Here is a 24,342-nt window from a genome sequence, read left to right as displayed (position 1 = left end):
GCTGCGTCACTTACAGGACTGCGTTCCAATAAATTCAAGAAGCAAACAGAGCCACGTTTAAATAGCAGTTTCTCACTGCTGAAGTAACATCAGGACCTACGTCCTGCAGCTGATGGTACGCAGCCTTGGGATTTGCTTTGCAGAGTCATTCTCTGACTGAAGCTGTCTTTGGAAGATGAATGGTGCTTGTCTGGCATTGATAACCCTAGCAGGACTCAAGCTGGCTCTGCATCCATAGCACACTTAATTCTCCACCTGGGTACTGGAGAGTTGACTGTGTCTGACAGTGTGATACACTGTTGTGTTCTCTGTAAATGCTCACTTGTGTTAGTACGCTCTCTTGTTGCAGCAGTATCATGAACATTTAAGTGACTGTACGCTCTCATATTTACTTTCTTTTTGTGCCTTCTTATAGTACAAGTCAACTGGCTTCATGTCCTGGCCACCGTAGTTTAAAAGGAGGCCATAGCAGCCAGCCACCAGTACTGGACCTGCTGCACAAGTGGGATCTAGCTCGTCTGCTCAAACATGACCTTTCACAGAGCGTATTGTTAGCATTGGGAATGCTGAAAAATGGCATGATTTCATTGCAGATAAATGTATGGCTTCAGATCCCCCAAAAGGTGCATCTTCATTTATAAAATTATTCTTCCGTCATATTAGCAATGACCTGCAAATGAAAATTATTTTTTTGTCTTTTTTTCTTCAGCATGTTTTACAGAGCAAACAAAACTTCCTCTTGTGTTAGGCTGTAGATCCATCAGATGTTCTCTTGTGTAGAGGATCCACAAAGTGGATGTATACTTGTGTTATTGATCGATGGTGCAAAGATCTTGCAGGCTGCTTTAAGTCAACATCAGCTTTCTGTTTCATTTATTTGCTTTCTTTTTTGCTTACTTAATTTCTCCTTCCTTGATGTCTTTGATAGTTTCTTTAGTTTTCTAATTACCTGTGTGTCTTCTAGGAAAGGTAATAATTTGAAGAAGATTCCAAATTTCTGTTGTAGTTTTAAAATTAGTTTTTTTTTAGTTAACAAGATATCATTTCCAAGCCATTCTATATTGGTAGGAATATTAAAACACATGTACGCTCTTGTTTTTTTCTGTGGTTTGTATGTATGTGTTTTGGTTCTTCTCACTGCTAACTGCCTCAATGTGCTTGTTATGCTTTAGAGAGAACGCTGTCCGTGATGAGACTGTGCCTGAGTGTACTGTGCGGAACAACAGCTCTGTAAGAAATGGCAACCTGAAAACATCTGTAAGTTTGTTTGTTGATTTTGTTTATAGAATTTATTTTGTCACATTCAATTGTTACAAAATAGTATTTCAAGAAACAGTTGCAGTGCAGGGTATCCAGAACGTAGTTAGTGGCTCCAGCTTGACCCCCAAATTCTGATGGCGTCAGAGCCTCAGTACTGTCTTTTGAACAGTCACTTCATTTCAGTGTGTGTTCTTCCTTAGCTGTGCATTTTACACAGCTGATGTTAATTTGCAGGTAGTCTGTTTACTCTGTGGGTGAAGAGGTGCAGGAAAACTTTTGTGCATACCTTTGATTCTTCAGAAATTACAGTTAGCATTGAAAAATGCCTTACGGGTATTACACAGTTGTTCAGAAGCTTCTTTCATTAGCTGCTTTCCAGTTACACCTTGCTATATTTATGACTTGTTGAGAAAAAAAATTTAAACGGGTAAATCCTTTCCTTGTAATCATGTTTGATGTCAGTCTCATTGAGGCTTAAAAGTTAGCAGTCTGGGCAAAGCATTACAATTAGAGTAAGGCAAACTTGTTATTAGGGAATAATTAATTTATCTGTGGTTGGCTGTTATTTCATTCTCTCATGTGCTTTCTTTGCTTGACTCATTTCAGAGAGAAAAACGGAAGGTCCGAGAACAGTGTGAAAACATAAGGAGAAATTCTTCCAGTAGCAGAAGAGTGAGCCAGCTGCAGAATGGAGAAGTGGTTGAAGCAGTTACTCTGTTTGAAGTGGTTAGCATGGGGAAGCGGGCCATGCAGGTATTTCCAGCTCTGAATTCTGAGAGGGGTTGGTGGAGGGAAGGTGGGAAAACAGTGGTTGTTCCAATTATCTGTACTCCAGAGTGTTGAAATTTTGTTCTGTTTCTCACATGGGTGGATAAGAAATGTGTACTTGGAAAACTGGCACGAACATGCCATTGCAAAGAATGGATCTTCATTAAATTAGTGAAAATAATATTTTTAAAGGAGGAAGGACATATGAGGGCTTCTCCAAAAGTAGTGCATCCTATTTTATTATTTTGGCAGTATCCATTAGAGGAAGATGTTGGTAGTATACGGCAGGAGGGGTTGGATCTTCCTGCCAGTATTCTGTTACATTTTGTTGCAACAGATGGCAGTAGAAGGTTCTGACAAAATGATGTCTGACCTGGAAGTGTGAATGAAGCAAAGGTGTGTCACTGAATTCCTCCATATGGTAAAAAATGGCACCCACTGACATTTGTTGATGCTTGCTGAGTTTTTATGAAGACCAAAGAGTGGATATGAGCACAGTGAGATGGTGGGTGGTGTATTTCAGCAGTGGTGATGTGGAAGACAAGCCACGCAGGCTTTTATGAGCTCAACATGCAGGCTTTCATTCCTTGCTAGCAAAAATGCATAGCTAATTTTGGTGAATATATTGAAACTAGCCCTTTATAGCTGAGAATTTGCTCTATCAAATAGTGTTATTGTGCTCTGTGTATCTGTTGTAGATTCCGTGGAAATAAATAGGAGGCATTACTTTTGGAGCCACCTACATATGTACCTAAAGCAGTCTTGCTAATGCAGTATTTGGACGTGAGAAGCCAGTAATGCTAAAAAATACAGAAAATATTAACAGAAGGAAGCTTTGTTGTTCAGGATTCTGAAAGTCAGGCTTTTTTTTTTTTTGAGGAAGCCTTTCTTTTAGCAATTTTCTTTTAACTCCATTCCAGTGCAGTTTGATGGCGTGTTTCATAACCATCAGGTTTCCTGTGCTTCTGTTTAGTTGGCAGTTTTCTTCGAGCAGTGTGAAAAAGTCCACCTCCCCATGCTCTGAGCATGTTTGTATCTGTATGTTATGTTTGTATACGTGTTTGGAAGATTAAAAACTGGAGCTTCACTTGTTTTATATATGGTTATACATATGCCTCCAGGATGTAGTGTGTCTCATGTATGCATGTGTGAAAAACATATTTCTGTTTTGCATATGAGGCACTATTTTTTCCTACAATCTGCATCTGGATGGGCATTTTCTGCCACAGCTACAGCTGTGTTATCTTGAGTATTGCTCCCTGAAGAGCCCAGCTTCTGATGTGTGAAACTTAATGGGAAAGACTTGAAAAGGCAGCTGCTTGAGTGCAGGCTGCTGCTGCTGGAGGTCGTGTGGTACTGTGGGTGGGCTGAAGCTGGATGGCTCTCCCAGCTGACCTTCTGTCACAAACAGGCTGTAGACTGGACTTCGATAGAAGTGAAATTTAGGGTTGGTTTCTAGAGTAAGTGGGCTGTTTCAGTCTTTTGTACAGGCCAGGTACTAGAGGAGAAGAGAACATGGAGGGATTGTTGCTGATACTAATTACTAATGATGCAGAAGTTATTTTTTTTAAAAGTGAATCAGTTACTTCACTGGTGGCAAGAAATTGGGAAAAGGATGTTTTGGTTTGTGTGTGTTAAGTTTATTAAAGCTGAGGTTGTTTTCCCTACTAATGGGGAGCAGCGAGTCTGAATGGCAACATTAGCTCCAGTAGAACTTGGGAATGAAGAGTTTAAGACTTCATTTTGCCTCAAAAGAGTCTATTGTGTGTTCTGTTAGAAATGGAACAAAATGATGTGGAATTTATTGTCATTTTCATAATTTAACGGAGACAGTAGAATGTTTGTGTCCATTGTGGATGTCCTCAGTGAAGTGTAGCATGCTGTGTTCAGCTCTTGACTAATGAGTTCCTTTAATCTGTTCTAGTCTGTGGTAGATGATTGGGTTGAAGCTTACAAACAAGACAGGAATGTGGCACTTCTAGATCTGATCAACTTCTTCATTCAGTGCTCAGGCTGCCAAGGTAATTGGCTCTCTTAAGAGCTTTTTTGATTGCCTGTGGGTGAGAGTAATCTGAAGTATGTTCACTAGCTAAAAGCTTCAGAATGGCAAATGAAAGCTTTAAGAAGACTATTCTGTTAAAACTTCTGATTGTATTTCAGCAGTTAGAATATACCTTTTACACATCAAATTATTTTTCTGGCTCTTTAACTAATGTGCCTTCTGTGGAAAATGTTTTGATTGACAGTGGGCTAAGTTTTAGTAAATCTTTGAAGTAAATGACTGGCCAGAGAAAACAGAATCATAGAATATCTCAAGTTGGAAGGGATCCCCAGGGATCGAGTCCAACTCCTGGATCCACATGGGACCATCCAAAATTCAAACCCTACTTTAGAGAGCATTGTCCAAACACTCCTTAACTCTGGCAGATTGGAGCTTGTTCCTGGGCCAGTCACCCTCTGGTGAAGAGCCTTTTCCTAATTCCCAACCTGACCCTCCCCGACGCAGCTCCATGCCATTCCCTTGGGCCCTGTTGCTGTCAGGAGAGAGAACAGAGGCTGCCCCTCTGTTCTTGTCATGAGAAAGTTGTAGGCCACCGTGAGGCCTCCCCTCAGTCTCCTCTTTTCTGGATTGAACAGAAGGGACCTGAGCCACTCCTCATTTGTCTTGCCCTCTAGGATCCTTCACTATCTTTGTAGCCCTCCTCTGAATGCCCCTTAACAGCTTTGTCCATGTTTTGTTGTGCCCAAACCTGCACACAGTGCTCGAGTTGAGGCTGCAGCAGAGCAGAGCAGGAATTGCTGGCAGGGCTGAACCTGACGAACCGCAGCATACAATTGGTCCTTTTGGTTGCCAGGGCAAGTAGCCAAATAGCCACACAAGGAAACACAGGATTGATTTCTCTAATTTGTATTTTAGTTCCATTTCATCTGTGTTTCGTATGTCTCCCTGTGTATATATTGCCCATACCAGTGTAAACTCTTATCTTCCGGTATTTCTAAATTTGACGTGAAGTTCTCTTTGTGGTTAATGTTATGTGTTTCTCAGTATTCTTTTTGAAAATCACTTGTTCAGGTGTGGTAACAGCAGAGATGTTTCAAAACTCACACAAACGAGATGCAAACAAAATTCCATCAAACAGGATGGATGTCATGCAAAAAATGACAGAAACCTTTGATGAGGTAGGTGCAGCTTTGACTTTGTGACTTCTTATGTGTGTGTGTATATAAACAGTAGGATTCACTTTAATAAGAAACCTGAACAGAGTTCCTACTCCTTATCAGGAGCTGTATCACAATTCCTTTCTTTAGGAAAGCAATCTTGTTTTCTCACAAGAGAAATTTGGTGTTGTAATGATTTATTTTAGCATCAGGATGTTTTTTTTTTTTTTATAAGTGACTTCTACCTTCAAAGTAATTAGGGCTAACACACTTGATGTTTCTGAATCTTTGTCTTAAGAGTTCTTTTGCTAGCAACTTATAGTGGACCAACATCAGATTTTCTGTAGCACTCTCACAGTTGCTTCTGTAGATTTTTTCCCTCTGAATTGATTTGTCAAGCTACAGCCATCAGCCTTGCTTTAAATGAGCATCTCTCAAAGGCCAGCTGCTGTAGAAATTCCCACAGAGGATGAATTTGCCAGTGTGTCTTTCCTTGTGTTAGAACTGTACTACCTTTTGTACTAACTTTTGACAGGAATGACCTGATAAATGTCTGGCCATGTGAGTTATTAATCTGGCACTTCATTCCCAACTTAATTAACCCCAAATAGCACTCGTGATAGGCTACATACTCTGGAAGGTACACGGATGTGATTATTGTGAGGGTGGTGACGCACTGGAACAGGTTGCCCAAGGAGGCTGTGGATGCCCCATCCCTGAGGCATTCAAAGCCAGGCTGGATGTGGCTCTGGGCAGCCTGGTCTGGTGGTTGGTGACCCTGCACACAGCAGGGGGGTTGAAACCAGATGATCATTGTGGTCCTTTTCAGCCCAGGCCATTCTGTGATTCTATGATTTTATGATTGCTGTCATCATCCTGGGTGTATTACTGCTCTGTAACTGTTTCTCCTGTCCTGGTAGGTAAAAAGAAAGATTCTACAGCTGTCTCAGAAGCTGTATTCTGCATGCTATGATAGCAGCACTTTTGAGATTTGACTTGACTTGGGTTTTGAGATGGTAATTTAATGTGCTACTTTTGAGAAGCAATTTACTCATGAAAAATACTAGATGGTAATCCATGTGTTAGATACTCTAAATCTTTTTAAATTTAGTGAGTTCTGAAATTCTCTTGATCTGTTTTTAAATAGACTGACTCTAAAATAAGTTCCTAAAATAATTTATATGGAATGAAATATTCCTAAAGATAATGTCTGACAGCTTGTTTGGTTTACTTTTGATATATTGTGAGTATCAAATTAGTATAGAAAAAATGGTATCTGAGGTGCAATTGTTTTTTATGTTAACCATGTATTAGGTGACTGAGAAAATGTTTTGGGATTAAACTCATTTTTTTTTAAAGCAGAAGTGTGATAAGGGCGAAGTAGAGTGTTGTTTTAAAATGAATAGTTTCCTGTTTGTGTTGGCAGTTTTTTTTTTCTCATGAAGTTATCTTTTTAACAAATAAAATGGAAACATGATTTAATAATTAAGTTCCTTCTGAAGGAGGGCTGTGCAGGGCTATTTACATTGACAAAAATTTTAATGGAACAGTGGTAATGCTGTAAGTAGTAATGAGAGTGGAGAGTATTACTATTCTTCCTTGCAAAATTGTCGTTAGTGGAAAATTTTGGTGGAGTTGAATCTGGTAAGAGATGTGGGGAGTGAGAAGACTGCAAGTATATAAACATTGAAAAGAAAACTAAGAAAAACATGGCCACGCTGCTAAATGAAGCAGCAGTCCCGGTAACAAAGGATGCAGAACAGCAGGAGGATCAGGTTAGGAGCACTTAAGGAAACAGAGCATCAGTAAGTCCATGGGCCCTGTTGGGATGCACTTGCAAGTGCTAAGGAAGCTGTCTGTAACATTTCTCCAACTCTTAAATGTTCTATGATTTTGTGAACAGGCTGAAAGTAGGGCAGAGAAGAATCTCATGGAGTTCTACCCCAGGAATTCCTGCATACTTAGGGAGAAATAACTATATGCACTGTTACACACTGGTGGCCAGCAAGGCCACCCTGCAGCAAGGCAGCCCTACGTAGTAAGATCTTTGTGTCCTTGTGGTTGATGAGATGAACATGAGCCAGCAGTGTACTTTTGCAGCAAAGAAAGCCTTCTCTAGGTAGAGCATCTGTTGCAGGTTGAGAGGGGTGATCCTTCCTCTCTGCTTACACTGCTGAGACACATCTGGAGTGCTGAGTACAGCTCTGGGTTCTCCAGTACAAGAAACATACGGGTTTACACAGCAGAGTCCAGTAAAGGGCTGCAAAGATAATGAATGATTTTTTCATTTAAGGAGAGGCTGAGAGAGGTGAGACTTCCTTCTGGAAAGAAAGCTCAGATATCTTATCCATATTTGAAAATACTTAATGGGATGGAATGAGGAAGAGGAATCTAGGCTCTTCTCACTGGTGCTCAAGGAGGTAGCTTATATGGGTCTTAGAAGCACATGGCTTTAATATAGTGATTCAGAGGCATTTATGTACTCTTTGTGGGCCACAACGTACCTCACTGTGGAGACAGGTTTGTCTTTAGGACTGCTGCTTTTTTGTCTTTTCCTCTTTCTTAATCTATTCTGTTTCTTTTTGCTGCTTTTCTTCCTGTATGAATTTTATTTCTTGCAGCAGTTGTTTATTCTGCAAGCATTCAAGGCTAGGCTGGATGGGGCTTTGAGCAACCTGGTCTAATGGGAGGTGTATAGCAGGGGGTTGGAACTAGAAGATCTTAAAGGTCCCTTTCAACCTAAATCTTCCTATGATTCTTTTATAGGTTCCTCTCCCATTTCATTGCTGAAAAAATTAATGAGAGCATAAATAAGTTTATTGCTTTAGTGTATAGCCAGGTGGTGATAGAAGTGCTTCATTGAGTCTAATAAAAACTACAGACTTTGTGCCTTTTGTTTTGTAGTAATTGTAGGTTTGAGGAAACATCTCTGATACTCACTCTGAAAACATTTCTGTATAATTTCAAAAGCTCAGAATGTGTATTTTGTTTTGTTTAAGGCTTTAGCTGTTTAACAGTACTTAGTTACTAGGTGTTAGGAATGGATACTGAGATGCTGGGAAGGTGTGTTTTAGAACAGCTATGGGAATTATACATGGTATACATTTTCTTTTAAATTTTAAAACCAAATTGCCTCTTACTTGTAGCAAGAAAACTTTTTTAAATTAAAAAGTCATTTTTTCTTTCCATCATTGCTTTATATAAAGAATAATGCAATGAAAAGGGATTAGATTTTTCTTAAGGCATTGGATTGTGTGAGTTATATATAGTACAAATTATCCTAAGTTGTAATAGGTTTTCAGATATAATGCGTGGTTTGTATTATTTTTTATTATTACTTACTATCTTTGTGAATTAACTGTGACACTTCATTGAAAATCATTTACATTCTTTTTTCGTGCATTGCAGGAAACTGGATTACAGTACAAGAAATTCATTGCCTATCCTTGGATCCTAACAGTTACTTGGCCAGTGGATGTGGTAAGACTCTTGTAGTGTAGCATTTTCTGTAGCTGTATCTCAGCTGCATAATTCTGCGACTGTTTCCAGTGTAAGGAAATACATGAGAACTAGTGAGATTAAAATGTGTATTGGTGACTAGAGATAATTATGCACTCCTGAGGTACGCTTCATCTGGTCTGTTTTAGACCTCTGGTTTGGGTTTAAACCACTTGCATTTTGGAGTGCCTGTTCCTTGCTATTGATTTTAAAGGGAAGTGAAGAGAACTTACTGAGCTGGCTAAGCTGAGCTGCTCTGGCAGCCTCAACTGGCTGAGGTAATTTTCCTCCTGGTAGATGTTGTGGTGCTTTGCTTTATGTTTATGACGAGGATAATGTTGATAAGACATTGATGTTTTAGTTGTTGCTGAGCAGTTCTTACGTCGTGTCAAGGACTTTCCTGCTTTTCATATTGCCCTGCCAATGAGGAGGCTTGGAGAGGACAGAACCAGGATGGCTGTCCCAGATTGTTTAGTAGGATATACCATAATCTGTGATCTCATACTCAGCAATAAAACTGGGGCAGGTTGGCTGGCAGGGCTGCTGTTTTTTGGGGACTGTCTGGGCTAGCAATGAGCAATTGTACTGTGCATCATCAGCTTTAGTTTTTTGGTTTTAATTTTTTTTCTTTCTTTCTTATCCAGCTGTCCTTATCCCAACCCAGGAGTTCTTGTACTTTTTCAATTATCTCCTCAATCCCACTGAGGGGCAGAGAGTGAACTAGTGGTTGTATGATGCTTAGCTGTCTGCTGGATAAGCCACACCACCTCCTGTAGTGTTTTAGAGAGACTGAGGCATTCCACATCCCTTCCAGCAACCTTTACACGTGCACACGGAGTTTTTGGCAGACAGTTTTGTTCAAAAGTTTTCTTCATAAAAACATTCTCTTGCGAACACAGACATTGGATTGGAAGAATATTTTATTTTAAAAAAAGAAACAGCTTTTCTGTAATAACTCTTCCCATACATCACTTGCAGCATTCCTTTCCTTTCTTACTTGGCACTTGCTACTAATGTAAAGTCTGAACTAAGTCTTGTAACCTGATCAGGAACACATCTGAGATTCCGTATTTCCTGATCCGCCTTGGGTTGCAGGCATTCCTGAGTCTGCCATCTGTCTGCTTTCTTCCTGGCGTGGTCATAGAATCACAGAATCACCAAGGTTTGAAAAGACCTGAAGATATGTACTGTGAACACATTTGTAACTTGCTCTTTGCATAACAGCAGAAAGATTGCCTATTACTGTGTCTGTGGGGTGTTTTAGAGACTTAGGTACTGGTATTGGTGGCACAGGTGAGTGACTCAGTATTTGTTTTCAAACTGTAGTCTGATTAAACTCTTTGTGCTGGCAGTGCTGCTGAGGAAAATAGTCTCATCCTTCCCTATGTTGCAGTTGTTTGTTTCTGCTTTCCTGCTGTCAGATCTCATGTTTTAAGACACTTTTTGTGTGGTTATGTGTTGAACCACTGCTGTAGTTTAGCCATGGTAGGCAACTCAGCTCTGCACAGCCACTTGGCCTGCCACCCTCAGTGGGATGGGGGCAAGAATGGAAATGTAAAAGTGAAAAATTCATGGCTTGAGATAAAGGCAGTTTAATAGGTAAAACAAAAGCTGTGAAAGCAAAGCAAAAGAAGGAATTAGTTCTCTACTTCCCATTGGCAGGCAGGTGTTCAGCCATTTTCAGGAAAGCAGGGCTGCATTGCGTGTTGCAGTTTTTTAGGAAGACAAATTCCATCATGCCTAGTGCCCCTTTTCCAATGCTGTCTCTTTCCCACAGCTTTTATTGCTGAGCACATTACATGATATGGGATATCCCTTTGGTCTATTAGGATCAGCTGTCCTTGCTGTGTCTTCTCCCAGCTTCTTGTGTACCCCCAGTAGACAGCATGAGGAGCAGAAAGGTTCTCAACTTAATGTAAGCACTGCTCAGCAACATGTAATGAATCATTAGTGTGTTATTTCCCCTGTTCTCATTACAAATCCAAAAGAAAGCACCATACCAGCTACTACAGAGAAAATTAACTCTGATCTCAGCCAAAACCAGTACAACCACCTCATCCAAACAAAAAACAGTTTGACTGTTACAGTTCTTTTTCAGTTGCATCAGTTTCCTCTTGAATTTTACTATAGAGTTGCAGAAACAGGAAGGGCTGTGTGGGGGAAATATACTGTACTACCTGTGAGGAAGTAGAGGCCAGAAGTGCTCATGGTTTATGCAGATGAAACTTATTCATAGTGCTGTGTGTGGTGTCACATGTCCTCCCCCTTGTGTTCACAGCCACCTCCCATTTGCTGCTTTAAGCTGGGAGCTGTCATAACAGTGTAGCTCTACTTTCTGTGTGTGCTTGCCTGTTACATAGTTGCATGTCTTTACTTTGTAGTAGTAACTGTGAGAAAAGTTACAGAGGAGCTAGGATTTAGCTGACTCTCAGCAAAACTAGTGTTCAGTGGGAGAAATGTATGTGTACACTTTTTTACTCTTTTTTCCACGTGCAGAGCAATGAAGACTATCCTGTGATCAGAACAGGACCCTACTGGAAGAAGTTCAAGGCCAATTTCTGTGAATTCATTGCAGTACTTGTTCAACAGTGCCAGTGCAGCATCCTGTATGACAGCTACTTGATGGATACTATCATCTCTCTGCTTACAGGCTTAGCAGACTCTGTGATCAGAGCATTTAGACACACGAGCACTTTGGCAGGTAAAGCAATGCATGGAGTAGCTATAGATGATGGTTTTTTTTTTTTTTTTTGACTTGTGCAAAGCAGAACATTCCAAATTTGATAAGCCTCCACTGGAGCAATTGCTCTCTTTTTCATTAAGACTGCTTTCCTTCTAATGTCCGTTACTGTAATATAATTAATTTATTCCCATCTGTAACTGAACAAAATGATTAATTTATACTGATTTTTCTTTCTAAAGAAGTTTTCTTTAATGCCTGAGAGGACTAACTTTAGAATTCAGCCATGATCTTTCTGTAATCAGTTACTGCTTTTTCTTTGTTGATAGTTTTCCTCCCTCTAGTAATTAATGCAGTGAGGTTGAGGTTTCACTAAATGCATTATCCATGAAATCTTTCTTTGGCGAGCTGCTGTTCTTGTGATATCTATGCTGAAAAGAACACTGCTTGCACCACGTTTTTACTTGATGCAGCATGATGCCTCTAAAGCCACTTTTTTTTTTTAAAGCCAATAAATGACCTCTCTACCATAAAATACACTGATGTATAATTTGTTCTAAATACACTGCTTGCTTCAAAGGCTCAGAAAACCAGTTGAAATGTATGCAAACCAACATGTTCTTAAAGGAACAAAAGGTTTTGTTAATTCAAACAAAGTGTTAAGATTGCCAGCCTTTTTTGGGGGACCTGCCTCACTTTTTTTTTTTTAAGTCTGAAACATACCTATTCCCTAGCTCTAGATTCTTTTGCAGATGGAATTACTTAAAGTAAGACGAGTCTTGCCCTGTAAATTACATCTCTGACAAGTCAGTGAACTGTTGCCAAAAGCTGTAAATCGCCAGTAATGTCACATTTTCTTTTTTGATCATCATCTGCCTTTAAAACACTGTATTTTAAAACAAATTACTTTGTTGTAGCGTTATTTCTATTGTGGATAACAAATTGGATTTGGCTAGCCTTATGCTTTTTGTGGTAAGGTGGTGGATGTATTTATGTTATATACATCTGAGCTAAGCTGAATATGTTGGGTTTGTTTCCTTTACAGCAATGAAACTTCTGACAGCAGTTATAAGCGTGCATCTGAACCTTGATGTCAACAAGCACAATGCTCAGCGATTATATGAGGTGGAAAAGAACAGGATAAGTGGCAAGAAGACCAATTACAGACTTGACCAGCTAGAGAGAAAAAGGAAAGAGGTTAGGCAGGTGTTTTGTATGGGAGATGAGTGAAGATGTAAAACGTAGGATTGCTGACTGCTTATTTCTGAGTTGCTATAGCTCTTTGAGGTTTATATCTTTATTTAATGAATGCTGCAGAGCATTTGTGCCTGCCAAGATTAAGCTTTATAGAAGTTACTGAGGTGATAACTGTCCTATATATTGTTAACTTGTAATGTCTGCCCTAAATGCTTTGATCCCTACACAAATCCAGGTTTACATGCACATGTAATTCCTTCAGGAGCTCTGGTGTTGTGGGAGTGCAGTTTATATGTTTATGCATATTGGAAGTTAAAGTTGTAGGTCTTTAACTAAATTTCAGTATATGAAATGAATGAAAAAGGACATGGGATTGCTGTCACCTCTCTGTAAGTAAAACATTGTAAAATTGGTCATGACGTGACCTGTATCTCTCTTGTGCTTGGTTTCTGTCATTTCTTCTCTGCTCAAACAGCTCCTTATCACCTCCAGAAGGCAGGACTTTGACTAGAAGAAATAAATCTGCACTGAAGTAGCTCAGTGTGTGGCAGTCAAGGATAGCTCTTTCTCTCCTCACTTTAGAGCTGTTTACCTGTGTTTTGTGCTTTGAATTCTCCAAGCATTCTTCTGGTATAGAAACAGCCTCTTTTTCTTTGGAAGAAGTGTTTGGTGAGACCAGACATCTTGATCTTATAGGCAAAACAGACAAAATGTCATGTTAGGGTGAAATAGAACCAATGTTGTCACCCTTTCTGATACTATTGATGAAAAAATATTTACCTTAAGCAACATATTTCCAGCATTTCAAAGCTGGATGTTCTGGGCATGGTTAAAATACATGCTCCTTGTGGTATTAGATCCGTTCTGAAAATTCTTTGGCCTGCCTCTCTTCCATCTCTATTAAAGTGCATAAAAGGAGAATTTAAACCTGTATGTGAAGATCGTATACTAGTTACGCTTTGTGTTGATAGACTCACCATATAAAAAATAGTTTGTGTTTTCTATCAAGGTTTGTAGTTGGTATCTAATAAATCTTTTATCAGTATGAAGCAGCAAAAAGATCAATTGCCAGTGTAGAAACAGACCTCATTTTGTGTTGATATCATGTGTAAATAACAGTGATTTGGACCACAGCGGTGCTGTGAGTGCACTGATGCAGATTCTTCACGTGAAGTGAATTGAAACATTCCGTTCTCTTTCTGTTTCAGTATGATCAGAAGCTTGTGGAGATACAGAACATGATGCATGCTATCTTCAAAGGAATGTTCTTAAGTCGCTACCGGTAAGAATAGAATAGAGTTGTGAAGTGTATCTGCATTCTCAAAAGGCTCTTATTCAGATTGTCCAGACATCAGAATCATGTTAAATGTCATAGAGGCACTGATGTTGTTCAGGAAAATATAGCAGTTACATTATTCTAAGCAATTTGCATTTAGCAAATGACCTCTAGAGTTTGCTTCTTAAATTTTGCCTGCCGGCTGCAGAGCTGTTCATTTGTGATTGAGAGGGTATCTAGAACTTCATGGTGATGATTCTGTGAAATGTGTAGCTCGAAGTGGCTTAGTTGTTGTCTGAAGGCTAACTTAGAGCACAAATATAAAGATATTTTTAATCCTGTGGACTGCATATACTTCAGCAATTCCAGGAAAAATATTACAAATAATATTTTAATGTGTATTAGGCATGTTAATGTGTTAATATTATGTTTTCATAATTTCACAGTGATGTGGTCCCTGAGATACGAGCTACTTGCATTGAAGAAATTGGCAACTGGATTAAAACATACCCAGATGTTTTTTTAAATGATAGCTACTTAAAATACATTGGATGGATGCTGTATGATAAGGTAAAGTTTTTAATTTTTCTTCTGTATGGGGGCAATAGGTGGGAAGACTTTTGATTTGGAAGAATCCTATAACTTAAGCTGTTCTCATGCTTCTGAAACACGTGACAGATTTGAGGAAGATGGAGATATTTATCATGAGTGGTTATTTACTGGAATTGTCACAGTGAAATTCTGCAGGCTACCTTTAAAGTGTGTATAAATTCTGTTTTGTGTTAGTTTTAGACATGTGTTCTGTACACAAAATTGTAGCTTACCACAAAGCCAGGAGGGGGAGCACAAAGCCTCTTATTTCCCTGCTTTCTGCTATTTCTGTAAAGGTAGATTTTTCAGAAGCAACAAATCTGTCAAGAACCCTTTTGTCTTTTCCTGCATTAATTTTATCTGATCAGAATATCTTTTTTTAGTGTATGTTCAGTTAGGAGAATTATCAAACTGTGGGAATAAGAAGTGCTTTTTCAAGATTACACCCTTAATAAGTATTCCCATTCTGCCTTGATGGTGGTGGGCATCAAGAAACTGATATCTCCTGGAGCCAGTTTGCTTTTAGAATATTCCATAGAGATGTTCGTCAAATAATTCAGGCTGCAGAGTTGAACCACCACAGAAGTCTTCTAACTGTGGGAAAAAATCTGGCCAGGATCATCTGCAATGTTGTGAACAGATATAAAGTTCAGTCATTTGAGAGTCTTTAAGGAGGAAAAAATAGTATAAAGTTAATGTTTTGTCTTAAAATGTTTAGTTTGAATGTAATCATTCTTCCCCATGACATACTGCTTTGCCATCATACCTCAATTTGAAACATTGTATCTGTTCATGAATGGTTCTATAGGCTGAGGGAGCTGGGCTTGTTCAGCCTGGAGAAAAGAAGGCTGCGGGGTGACCTCATTGCAGCCTTTCAGTACCTAAAGGGAGCCTACAAACAGGAGGGGAATCAACTCCTTGAAAGGGTAGATAAGGACAGGACAAGGGGAAATGGTTTGAAGTTGAGGGAGGGAAGATTTAGGTTGGATGTCATGGGGAAGTTCTTTTCAGAGAGAGCGGTGAGGTGCTGGAACAGGCTGCCCAGAGAGGCTGTGGATGCCCCATCCCTGGAGGTGTTCAAGGCCAGATTGGATGGGGCCCTGGGCAGCCTGGTCTAGTATTAAATGGGGAGGTTGGTGGCCCTGCCTGTGGCAGGGGGGTTGGAGATTCATGATCCTTGAGGTCCCTTCCAACCCTGGCCATTCTGTGATTTTGATTCTGTGAAAGGCTATTGTCTGGGTGCAAGAGGGTTTTCCAAATTCAGTGGTAATACATCCTTAAGTTGTGTATCAACATCCCTTTTTGGCTCAGTAACAGTTTCAGAACAATGCTATAAAGATATATTTTCAAGTAGTTTATGTTCATCTACTAGAAATAACATGACTTTATTTTTCTAAAGCTTGACAGTAAATTTGACTGCAATTGGACAATTTTATGTAATAATTTTATAAGCACAGTCACTTACCAGTCCATTTGTGAAACCGAGTCACTTAACTTGTGCTCAAAGGCACTAGTGTTCTTCCAAGGTGGTATATAGCTCAGCGATCAGATTAAATGGAAGTGCTGCAGAAGAAGTATAGAGTTAGACACCAGAAAAATTGAGATGAAGAGTAAGGATGGTGAAAATGGAAGGGAGAACCAGCAGAGAAGGCGGCAAAGGCAGTGAGAATAAAGATGCTTGTATGCATGCGCACACTCATGCTTGAGACCTCCCAACATGTTAATCTAGATTTGTCTTGAACTTCAGGGCAAATTTCTGAGATTTTCTCCTTAGACTATCAAAACAGGAAAACAAACAAACAGAAGACAAAAAACAAAGCCTAGAGAAATCCTGTGGGAAACAAACTTTTGTTGAAATGAACTTGTCTTGATCATGTGATACTCCCGGCAAATCTCAAGAAACTTTGTCTCCCAAGCAACGTGACTGTAAAACGAATCCCATTGTTCTAACAATTTCTGAAATTCTGTCTTCAAATGTTCATGTTAACATGGTGATTTTCTTTCCAAAGATCATATTTCTGTATGCATACTGATGTTGTTTTTTGGAGGGGGGAGGGCAATTTTTTTTTAAATTATGTTTTACCTTGACAAGGTAGGTAAGCTGAATTTTCTTCACACTTTAGGATTTCAAAAGTAGACCTGTTTTTCTTGATCTGTTATTTGAAGAGTGTTGAAGAGGAGCAGTTACTCAGTTTGACCTTGTAAAATCGTCCATGTCCCAGCCTGTACTTATAAGGCTTACTGAATAGCCCCATCTCTTGGATAGGAGCAACACTGAAATCTTGTAACTGAGTTTGTCTAAGCAGTGCTGGAGTCCATGCAAAGCTCTTTGCTGTCAGTAGAGCTGCTCACTGTCTTACTGATTTTTTTTTTCCTGGCAGTCTTTGTAGGCTGGGGCAAAATATACTATGATACAGCCAATGGATGACGTATGTTCAGAGTATCCTGAATGAAGATTTGCCTATGTTATTTCCCTTCACTGTCACTAATTGTTAGCTGTTCTTCAAGGACTACGTGACCATCCAACAAATCATTAGAAACTTAAAAACAAAACAAAAAAAGTCTCTATGCACCAAAAATGTCTCTGTTCTCAAGGAAAAGCTCGTGGTAAGATACTGAGGACAGCTGAAATGAGGATTGTAGCACAATGGCTGCTGAGCAGCATGCAGTGCTCCAGCCTGTGCCGCTCCTGGCAGTAGGCAGTTATAGGTAACAAGCTGAGACTGAGTGGAGTTGCATGTTGTGGAGGACTTATGGCTGTAGGAAGCAGTAAGGTGGGACAAGATTCTCTTCCTCACACTAGGTCTTTAACTTTAAAGGTGAACAAGGTTTAGAAAATATATACGGCTGGTTTATCAATGCAGGTTAGAGAGCGGTATTCATTATCACCTATGGATATTTCCTTGTGTTTTTCTAGCAAGTAGTTGTCTTATGCAAAATTTTTGGTCAAACCTTGCTACAAGATGTCATCCTTTTGCTTTCCGTCCTAAGAGTTGAACAGGAACTTGCAGTAATAGATAGCCTATGTGTATGTTGCCTCCTTTCTTAGATTTCCTTAATTTTTCTTGCTGCTGTTGTTAGCAGGAAGAATTAATGAATTAATATGAAGAGACTGATTCAAGGCCTACAGTGTTGGCAGATATCCCTGCTGTTTTGTTTTTAAGGAATACGGTGATAATTTTATATTAGATCTTCAAAATAACTTCCTTAATGGCATCTAAAGCTTTAGTCATTTGGAAGGTTTAATGATGCACAGGAGATGATTTAAACACTGGATAAAGAGAAGTCCTCTTCTTTTAAGGCATCTGTGAAGCAGCTGTACTAATGACAGGGGACACCTTGCAGGGATAGTTATTTACCAACTATGCCAAGCTCAAAGCTAACCCTTTTTTTTTTTTCATAGAATACTCAAAATACAATATGCCAGTGTAGAAAAGAAACAAGCAGAAGTAGGTTGCTCTGAAGGTAATTCCTCATTTATTTCCATGGAAACTACAACAGATAGAAAGAGCATAATAATGCTATTTGATACAGCAAATTCTCATCTACATAACACTGTTTTTTCAATATAGTCACCCCCATTAGCTGTGCATTTTTAGTAGTGATGAACAAGAAGAGCCTGCATGCCGTGCTCATAAAAAATCTCCACCAGCTGAGGTGACCCACTGCTTCACAGCTGCTATGATAGCATCACTGCTGCACTCCATCCCTGGAGGTGTTCATGGTCAGGTTGGATGGAGCCCTGGGCAGCCTGAGCTAGTGACTGGCAACCCTGCCAATGGCAGTGGGATTGAAACTACATGATCTTTAAGGTCTCTTCTAGCCCACTGCATTCTGTGATCTTTGGTTCTATGAGAATCAATAATTATAAGCTGGTGCATTTCTAAGATGTATTTCTTCCTTGGGCAGTTTTGCTGGACTGGAATTTCTTGGAGTCCTTGTAGAGGTGTAACTGTTGTCTGAGTCAGACATTGAAAGGAGGTGAACAAAGTTGATTGTATAGAAGAGTGCTGATGGTATCAAGTAGGTCATCTGTAATCTTGTATTTGTATATATTTAAATGGATGAATTTCTTTCTCTTTTGCACTCTGTTGCTTCTATTAACTGTAATGTTTTGGAGAGTTTCTTTGGATTTTAGGGAGCCTAACAAACATTGATGTCATTTTCACATTTGGCTCACTGTAGGCTTTCTTGGAGAGAGGGAAAGAGGCATGCAAAGTGTAGAATACTGATATCACTAATAAAGAAAATGAGGTAGCATTTAGGTAATGTGCTTCAGGCACCCACATAGAGCTCTTAATATATATGCCATTGGAAATAATATCAGAGATAACATACTAGTGGATTTCTCTTTCTCTTGTAGCAAGCTGAAGTGCGGTTGAAGTGTCTTTTGGGACTGCAAGGAATTTACAGCAGAAAAGAACTTGTTTCCAAGATGGATCTCTTTACTAGCAGATTCAAGGTAAATAGATTGCTGGTTTGTTTGTTATTTAAGTCTGGGTTGAGTTTATACACAGAGTGTGATGTTTTTGGTGTTCGTCTCTGTTTTTGGAACAGAGTTCAACTCAGTTACATAGTTCATCAACAAATGAACTTCTGTTTGACTGACAGAAGCTTAGAGTATTGCAGAAACAGCCTGCTTGACTGAGTGGCTGAAGGAGTTTTGCAGAGGTGTTTCCCTCTGCTTCTGTGGAATTTTCTGTTTCACTTCAGGTTATTTACGCACAGAATGATGTAAACATGCACTGTTACCTCCATCATTTATCCAGAACAGCCCAGATTTTTTTAAAAAGAACTTTGGAATGTGGGAAGGAGTTTGATACTCCAGTGGTTCTTTTTTTTTTTTTGGTTATTCTTGATAATTAGTTAAGCTCTTAAATATTTGATTGACAATGTATTACACTGATATAGGAATAACTCTTTGCTGATATACCATGTCAGTATGACTCTTGAAGAAGGATCTCTTACCTCCTAACTGAACAAGTCACGTGACATCCTGAAATTTTGAGAGCTTGTTCTGTGCCTGCACTGACCATGTAGACTTTATATGTATATGCCTTGATCATATTCCAACATATATGCATAAACTTTTATCATATTCCAACATCCTTACTCATTCAAGAAACAAGCCGCCTACTCTTTCAAACCTGCCCTCTGTAATGACTTTGTCAGCTATTCTTATCCTAACGGGGCAGTATCTTTACGGTGTGCAAATAAGAAATCTCAGGATGCTGTGAGAGGAGGAGCTGTTACCACAGTCCCTCTGAATCGGACCATAATCAGTGCCTGCATGTGGTGGTAATTCATGTTCTTTTTGCAAAAGGTGCAGTGCTTACCCAGATGTCAGAGCAGTTGTTTATAGTAAGAAATACCCATAGACTATTGTCAAATAAGAAGATACAGATTTTGGTATTTTAAGAAGAAATTGTTCAGACTGGAGCTTGGCTGTGTAAGACTAATTTTTTTTAAACAGCTGTTTGGTAGCATTCTCTCTTTCCTTTTAAAGGGAGGTTGTTATAAGCTACTGCAAACTGCATAAGCAACTTGGTATTCAAAGACTGATGAAAGAGCTCTAGTCTGTTTTTACTGAGATGTCACTTTGTATGGAGGATGGTAATATATATAAATGGACTATTGCAAATTCCACCTCCCAAATGGAATATCAAAAAACAACAACAAACAAAACACACTCAAAAACAAAACAAAAAACCCCACAAACCAAACTCCTCCTCCTTGTTGAAACAAAAGAAATCCAAGCAGCAGATGCAGACTGAGTGGACATCTCCCAGAGTTGAAATCCCACTTCCTTAATGATGGGAATTGTAAATACATGATCATCAATCCATTTTCTATAAGCTGTATTTCACATGCTTCTTCTGTTACCCTTGAGCTTTGAGACTCAGGATTCATGGACTTCCTCACCTTACATCTGGGCTGCTAGAAAAAGGAAGATGCAAAGTAAAATGGATTTAGACATTTAGAAATGATATGTTTACTGAGGAAGCTATTAGTCTTGAAACAAGTTTGAAGGTTTAATGTGCCTTAAAGATATAGGCTGTGGTGCAGAGTGAGTTGTTGGGTACACAGGTCAGGAAAACTACTATGTTTCTGAGGTGTTTGTATGTGCACCAAGTTATAATAATGTGAACTTTGGAGGTCAGGAATATTGCTGCTGTTTCATGAAGCACCCTTATGACTCAATTCCTAATTACCTTTCCAGCAAAGCACTGGCTTCTGTAATGTGTAGGTACATGCACTTTATTTTTGATGGGAGAAACTGATTATATAATGCTTGTAATTTGAGGCTTACCTCCATTTAACATATTGAAGTGTCAGTAGTAACATCTTGGAAGCAACTTGTCAGTCACTTTTAATTTGTAGACTGTAGTTGATTTCTTGTGAACGCATACATTACATCTGAAAAAAAAAATACCATATTACTGCATGATTAATTCAGTTAAAAAATTAACATGCTGTTAATTTTCAGGGGCTGGGGAACTACTTGGTAGTAATCAAGTTGCCTTGTGTCTCTTAGGAAATAGCTGCTGAAATAAAAATAAATCTCTGCTCTACTAGTGTAGATGATCTAGCTGTAGCAAAAATATATGTTTATTGAGAACAAAACATGTTACATCTTTTTATTGTCATTTTACATCCATTAGGATCGAATTGTGTCCATGCCTCTGGACAAGGACCATGAAGTAGCAGTTCAAGCCATGAAACTCTTGATGCTTATGTCACAGTAAATAATTTCTTTTTTAATTTACTGTATTGTTTTAATGGCAACAAGATCCAGATAAAATTCTGATGAATCTTCCTGTAATCAGTTACGTGCTGAGAAATGATTGGTCTCAGCAGGATATGAGTTACAGCTAAAACTGCTTGGGACGTGGCATTTTCTTTCTGTGGGAAGCACCAATGTTAAGAAAACCTTTGCAGTCAGATTCAGCATGAGAATGACATTACTTTTATCTTAACGCTTCCCCTGAAAGTAAATTCCAAAGAGTTTTGATGTTGGCTTTTCTCAAACCAAGCATCTGCCTGTTTCCAGGAAGTTCCCACCTATACCATTCTGTCCCAGGCTTACCAGATCTTGACTAGGAGCTCAGGGAACTCTGCCATCTTCCCCCATGCAGGAAGCCTTGAACTTTGTCTCTAGAGTTTGGGCTACCAGATTCTTTGCTCCGTGGCAGAGAATCTGGGAGCTGTTAAACCTGCAGTAGACAGACAGGGGGTGAGCAAGTATATGACATCTTGTTTTTGGTGAAGTGGAAAACTAACAAAGTTGTTTTGGTGGGAAATTACTGGTCAGCCATAGATTTGGAAGGGTAATATCAGACTGGAAGGGGTGGGAAAAACTGGACTAACATTATAGAAATATGTGAGTTCTATTCCAATGTATTCTTGAGCAGTGTGTTTATTTTAGAAAGAACTTTTTTGGCAAAGTACCCAAAGAGTAAATTCTCTGTCCCTCTTTTTCAGTGCAAAAACAAGATTAAAAAAGCCCAATGCATTTCCTTGTTAATACAGTTGAGATTTTAGAGGATTTTGTCAGTGTCTCTTCTGTTTCGGGGTTTAAGATGGATTCTGCTGATGCACTTGCTTGTCTTCATGTACAGCATGGTGCATTGTTCAATAGCAATTGCTTTTCCATTTAAGCCAGAAATACTGGTCATTGCTAGAAGAGGATGCAGTACTTAGTGGACCAAACAATATGATGTTCTAGGTATAAACATTAAATCTCAAATATGTTTATACATTGAAGTGATGCTGTATAGTCTGGACTCACTCCTATTTCACACTCCATTGATTTGAGTGGCATTTCTCTAGGTTACTCCAGCATTTGCATCAGAACAGCATATGACCACTGTGAATACAGCATGCTCTTCTGAAGGAAGTACCATTGTTTGGATCTCACTACTCGTAGATAGGCTGTATTGTTTCTCTGTTTACAGTATCCCTTTCTACATCAGTTGATCCTCTGGTGTGCAGTTGTTGGAACAAAACACAGTGTTGTGTCTGTGTGCAACGTGTCCCTGTGCCAGGAGGAGTAGCACACCATTGTTGAAGTACAAAGATATTGAACGCCAGTTATGGCTGTCCCTGTTCTGTATCTGAACTAACAAGTGCTGTACTGGCCCTGCAGCTGTTTTATAGTCCCTGGCTTTATTGTGTGTAATCATGTTCTCATTAATGCAAACTGCAAAAGTTTGATCAATGTTTCTTTTTTCATCAAGCAATTTTTTTCCCAGATTTTTCTTTAATACAGTTTGATTTCTGGTGTAAGCTCCATCTAAAGTTTTCTCAGTGACATTTTTCCATCGTAAGATGTACTTTTCATTATCAGAATGAATATATTTTATTTTCAGTTAGGCTGTGTGGAGTCCTAGCAATACATACTTGTTTCTTTTTACTCATTTGTTGTGTAACCATCCTTTTCGTCCTTCTCCCTCTCAGTTGCTTTGAGTGCTGCTGATTTTGCTTAATTACTATAATAATGAAAATGGGAACTGGGGACATAGTGGGCAAATTCAGTGACAGATCTTTTTTGATAAGATAGATAATGGTCAGTCTATAAAACTTTCGTGAAGAGAATGTAGATAATACAGTCTCCACTACAGATTTCCTAGTAAGAGCCTGCATTGAGTTACTTTTGAGGCACGAGGAAAGGCTTATGCTGCAGTACCTCCAGATATCAGCAGGGCTTCGCTGCTGATGTTATGGGAGCAAAAAAAGTCAGACTGCAGATAAGAGCTTATTATGGTTCAACACTGGTACCTGGATGTTGAATGGTAAAGCTGCCTGATGCATTCAATAAAGCATGAAATGAGGCTGTGGACAGCATTTCTGCTATCTGCAAAGAATAACAAATGTAGCAGTGCCATTTATAGAAGCTATCTTGTGTGTATTGCTGTAATCAATTTTTGTGCAGCTTTTAGTCAAGCCCTATTGGTTTCTCTGGGGATGGCCCATCTACAGATTTGGCAACTGAATTCTAGTTGCCCAAATTACCGTTTTTAGTGAGGTGTGAAAGACCTTTCAGGTCAAGTTTCTATTTTTAAAGGTACCGTTTCCATTTTTAAAGTAAGAACATCCATTAGTAAGAACTTTCTATATTTGATTTGGAATCATGGAATCAGTTAACAAGAAGTCTTTATTTAAAAAAAACAAAAAACAAACGGCATGAACTTAACTGGTCAGGTACTGACCTGTAGGACACGACTCTAAGCTTGGAATAGATCTTATCATTAAATGGCATGTATTAGAGAGATGCAAAACCAGGAGTAGCTGTTTCCTTCCAATTAGTTTGTTGGATGCTCTTGTCACCTTCCTGGGCAAAAAAATACTGTATCAGCAACTCTCATTGTCTTTATGAGTAGATGTAGTAGCAAGACCTCTTCCTAATTAATTGTTTTTGTGATGTCTTACAGCTGCACGTCTGCTGTGTATGTGTTAGTAACAGCAATGGCTGTCTTGTAGCCATCACTGCATGTCACTGCTGTGGAATATACACTGTGTATTGCGTGTAATATGGGCAGAGTGACTACTCTGGCCCATGAAACTTCTAACTCATATGCTGACCTTTATATTCTCTCTCTATTCAGCCAGACAAACACTGAAAATATTGATCTTTTCAATTCACATAAAAATACTGCCTTATTTTAGAAAAACGAAAACAAACACAACAGTGCCAACTCAAAGCCCTCTTGCTGTGCATATTCCTGCTTTTTTTTCCGTTTGTTTTCAAATCTATATTTGTTTTCATTTTGTCTGTCTCTGAGTCGAGCTATCTTCTTGTTTGTTGTATGTTGTCTCCATTGAATGCCAAGCTCTTTGGGCTGATGGATTTCTATTTTTACAGATGTGATCCTGAAACTGAATGAGCCTGTGAGGCGTAGCATAACAGAAATTA

General features: G+C 39.1%; 1 protein-coding gene across 1 annotated transcript in view; it reads left to right on the top strand.

The window, feature by feature from the left end:
• The first annotated feature begins 442 nt into the window (after positions 1–442).
• LOC100546621 (cohesin subunit SA-2-like) overlaps positions 443–24,342 on the top strand; it is a 43,613-nt gene continuing 19,713 nt past the window's right edge. Inside the window, exons 1-12 of the mRNA XM_010727043.3 lie at positions 443–623; positions 1,173–1,257; positions 1,867–2,013; positions 3,953–4,049; positions 5,102–5,208; positions 8,596–8,667; positions 11,182–11,386; positions 12,411–12,562; positions 13,771–13,844; positions 14,285–14,408; positions 18,793–18,891; positions 21,092–21,171. Of these exons, the coding sequence (XP_010725345.1) occupies positions 598–623; positions 1,173–1,257; positions 1,867–2,013; positions 3,953–4,049; positions 5,102–5,208; positions 8,596–8,667; positions 11,182–11,386; positions 12,411–12,562; positions 13,771–13,844; positions 14,285–14,408; positions 18,793–18,891; positions 21,092–21,171 (1,268 nt within the window). The 5' untranslated portion in view covers positions 443–597. The remainder of the gene's footprint in view (positions 624–1,172; positions 1,258–1,866; positions 2,014–3,952; positions 4,050–5,101; positions 5,209–8,595; positions 8,668–11,181; positions 11,387–12,410; positions 12,563–13,770; positions 13,845–14,284; positions 14,409–18,792; positions 18,892–21,091; positions 21,172–24,342) is intronic.

This window comes from Meleagris gallopavo, chromosome 1, assembly GCF_000146605.3.
Source record: "Meleagris gallopavo isolate NT-WF06-2002-E0010 breed Aviagen turkey brand Nicholas breeding stock chromosome 1, Turkey_5.1, whole genome shotgun sequence".
Classification (NCBI taxonomy): Eukaryota; Metazoa; Chordata; class Aves; order Galliformes; family Phasianidae; genus Meleagris; species Meleagris gallopavo.
This window is presented reverse-complemented; position numbering and strand designations above follow the sequence as displayed.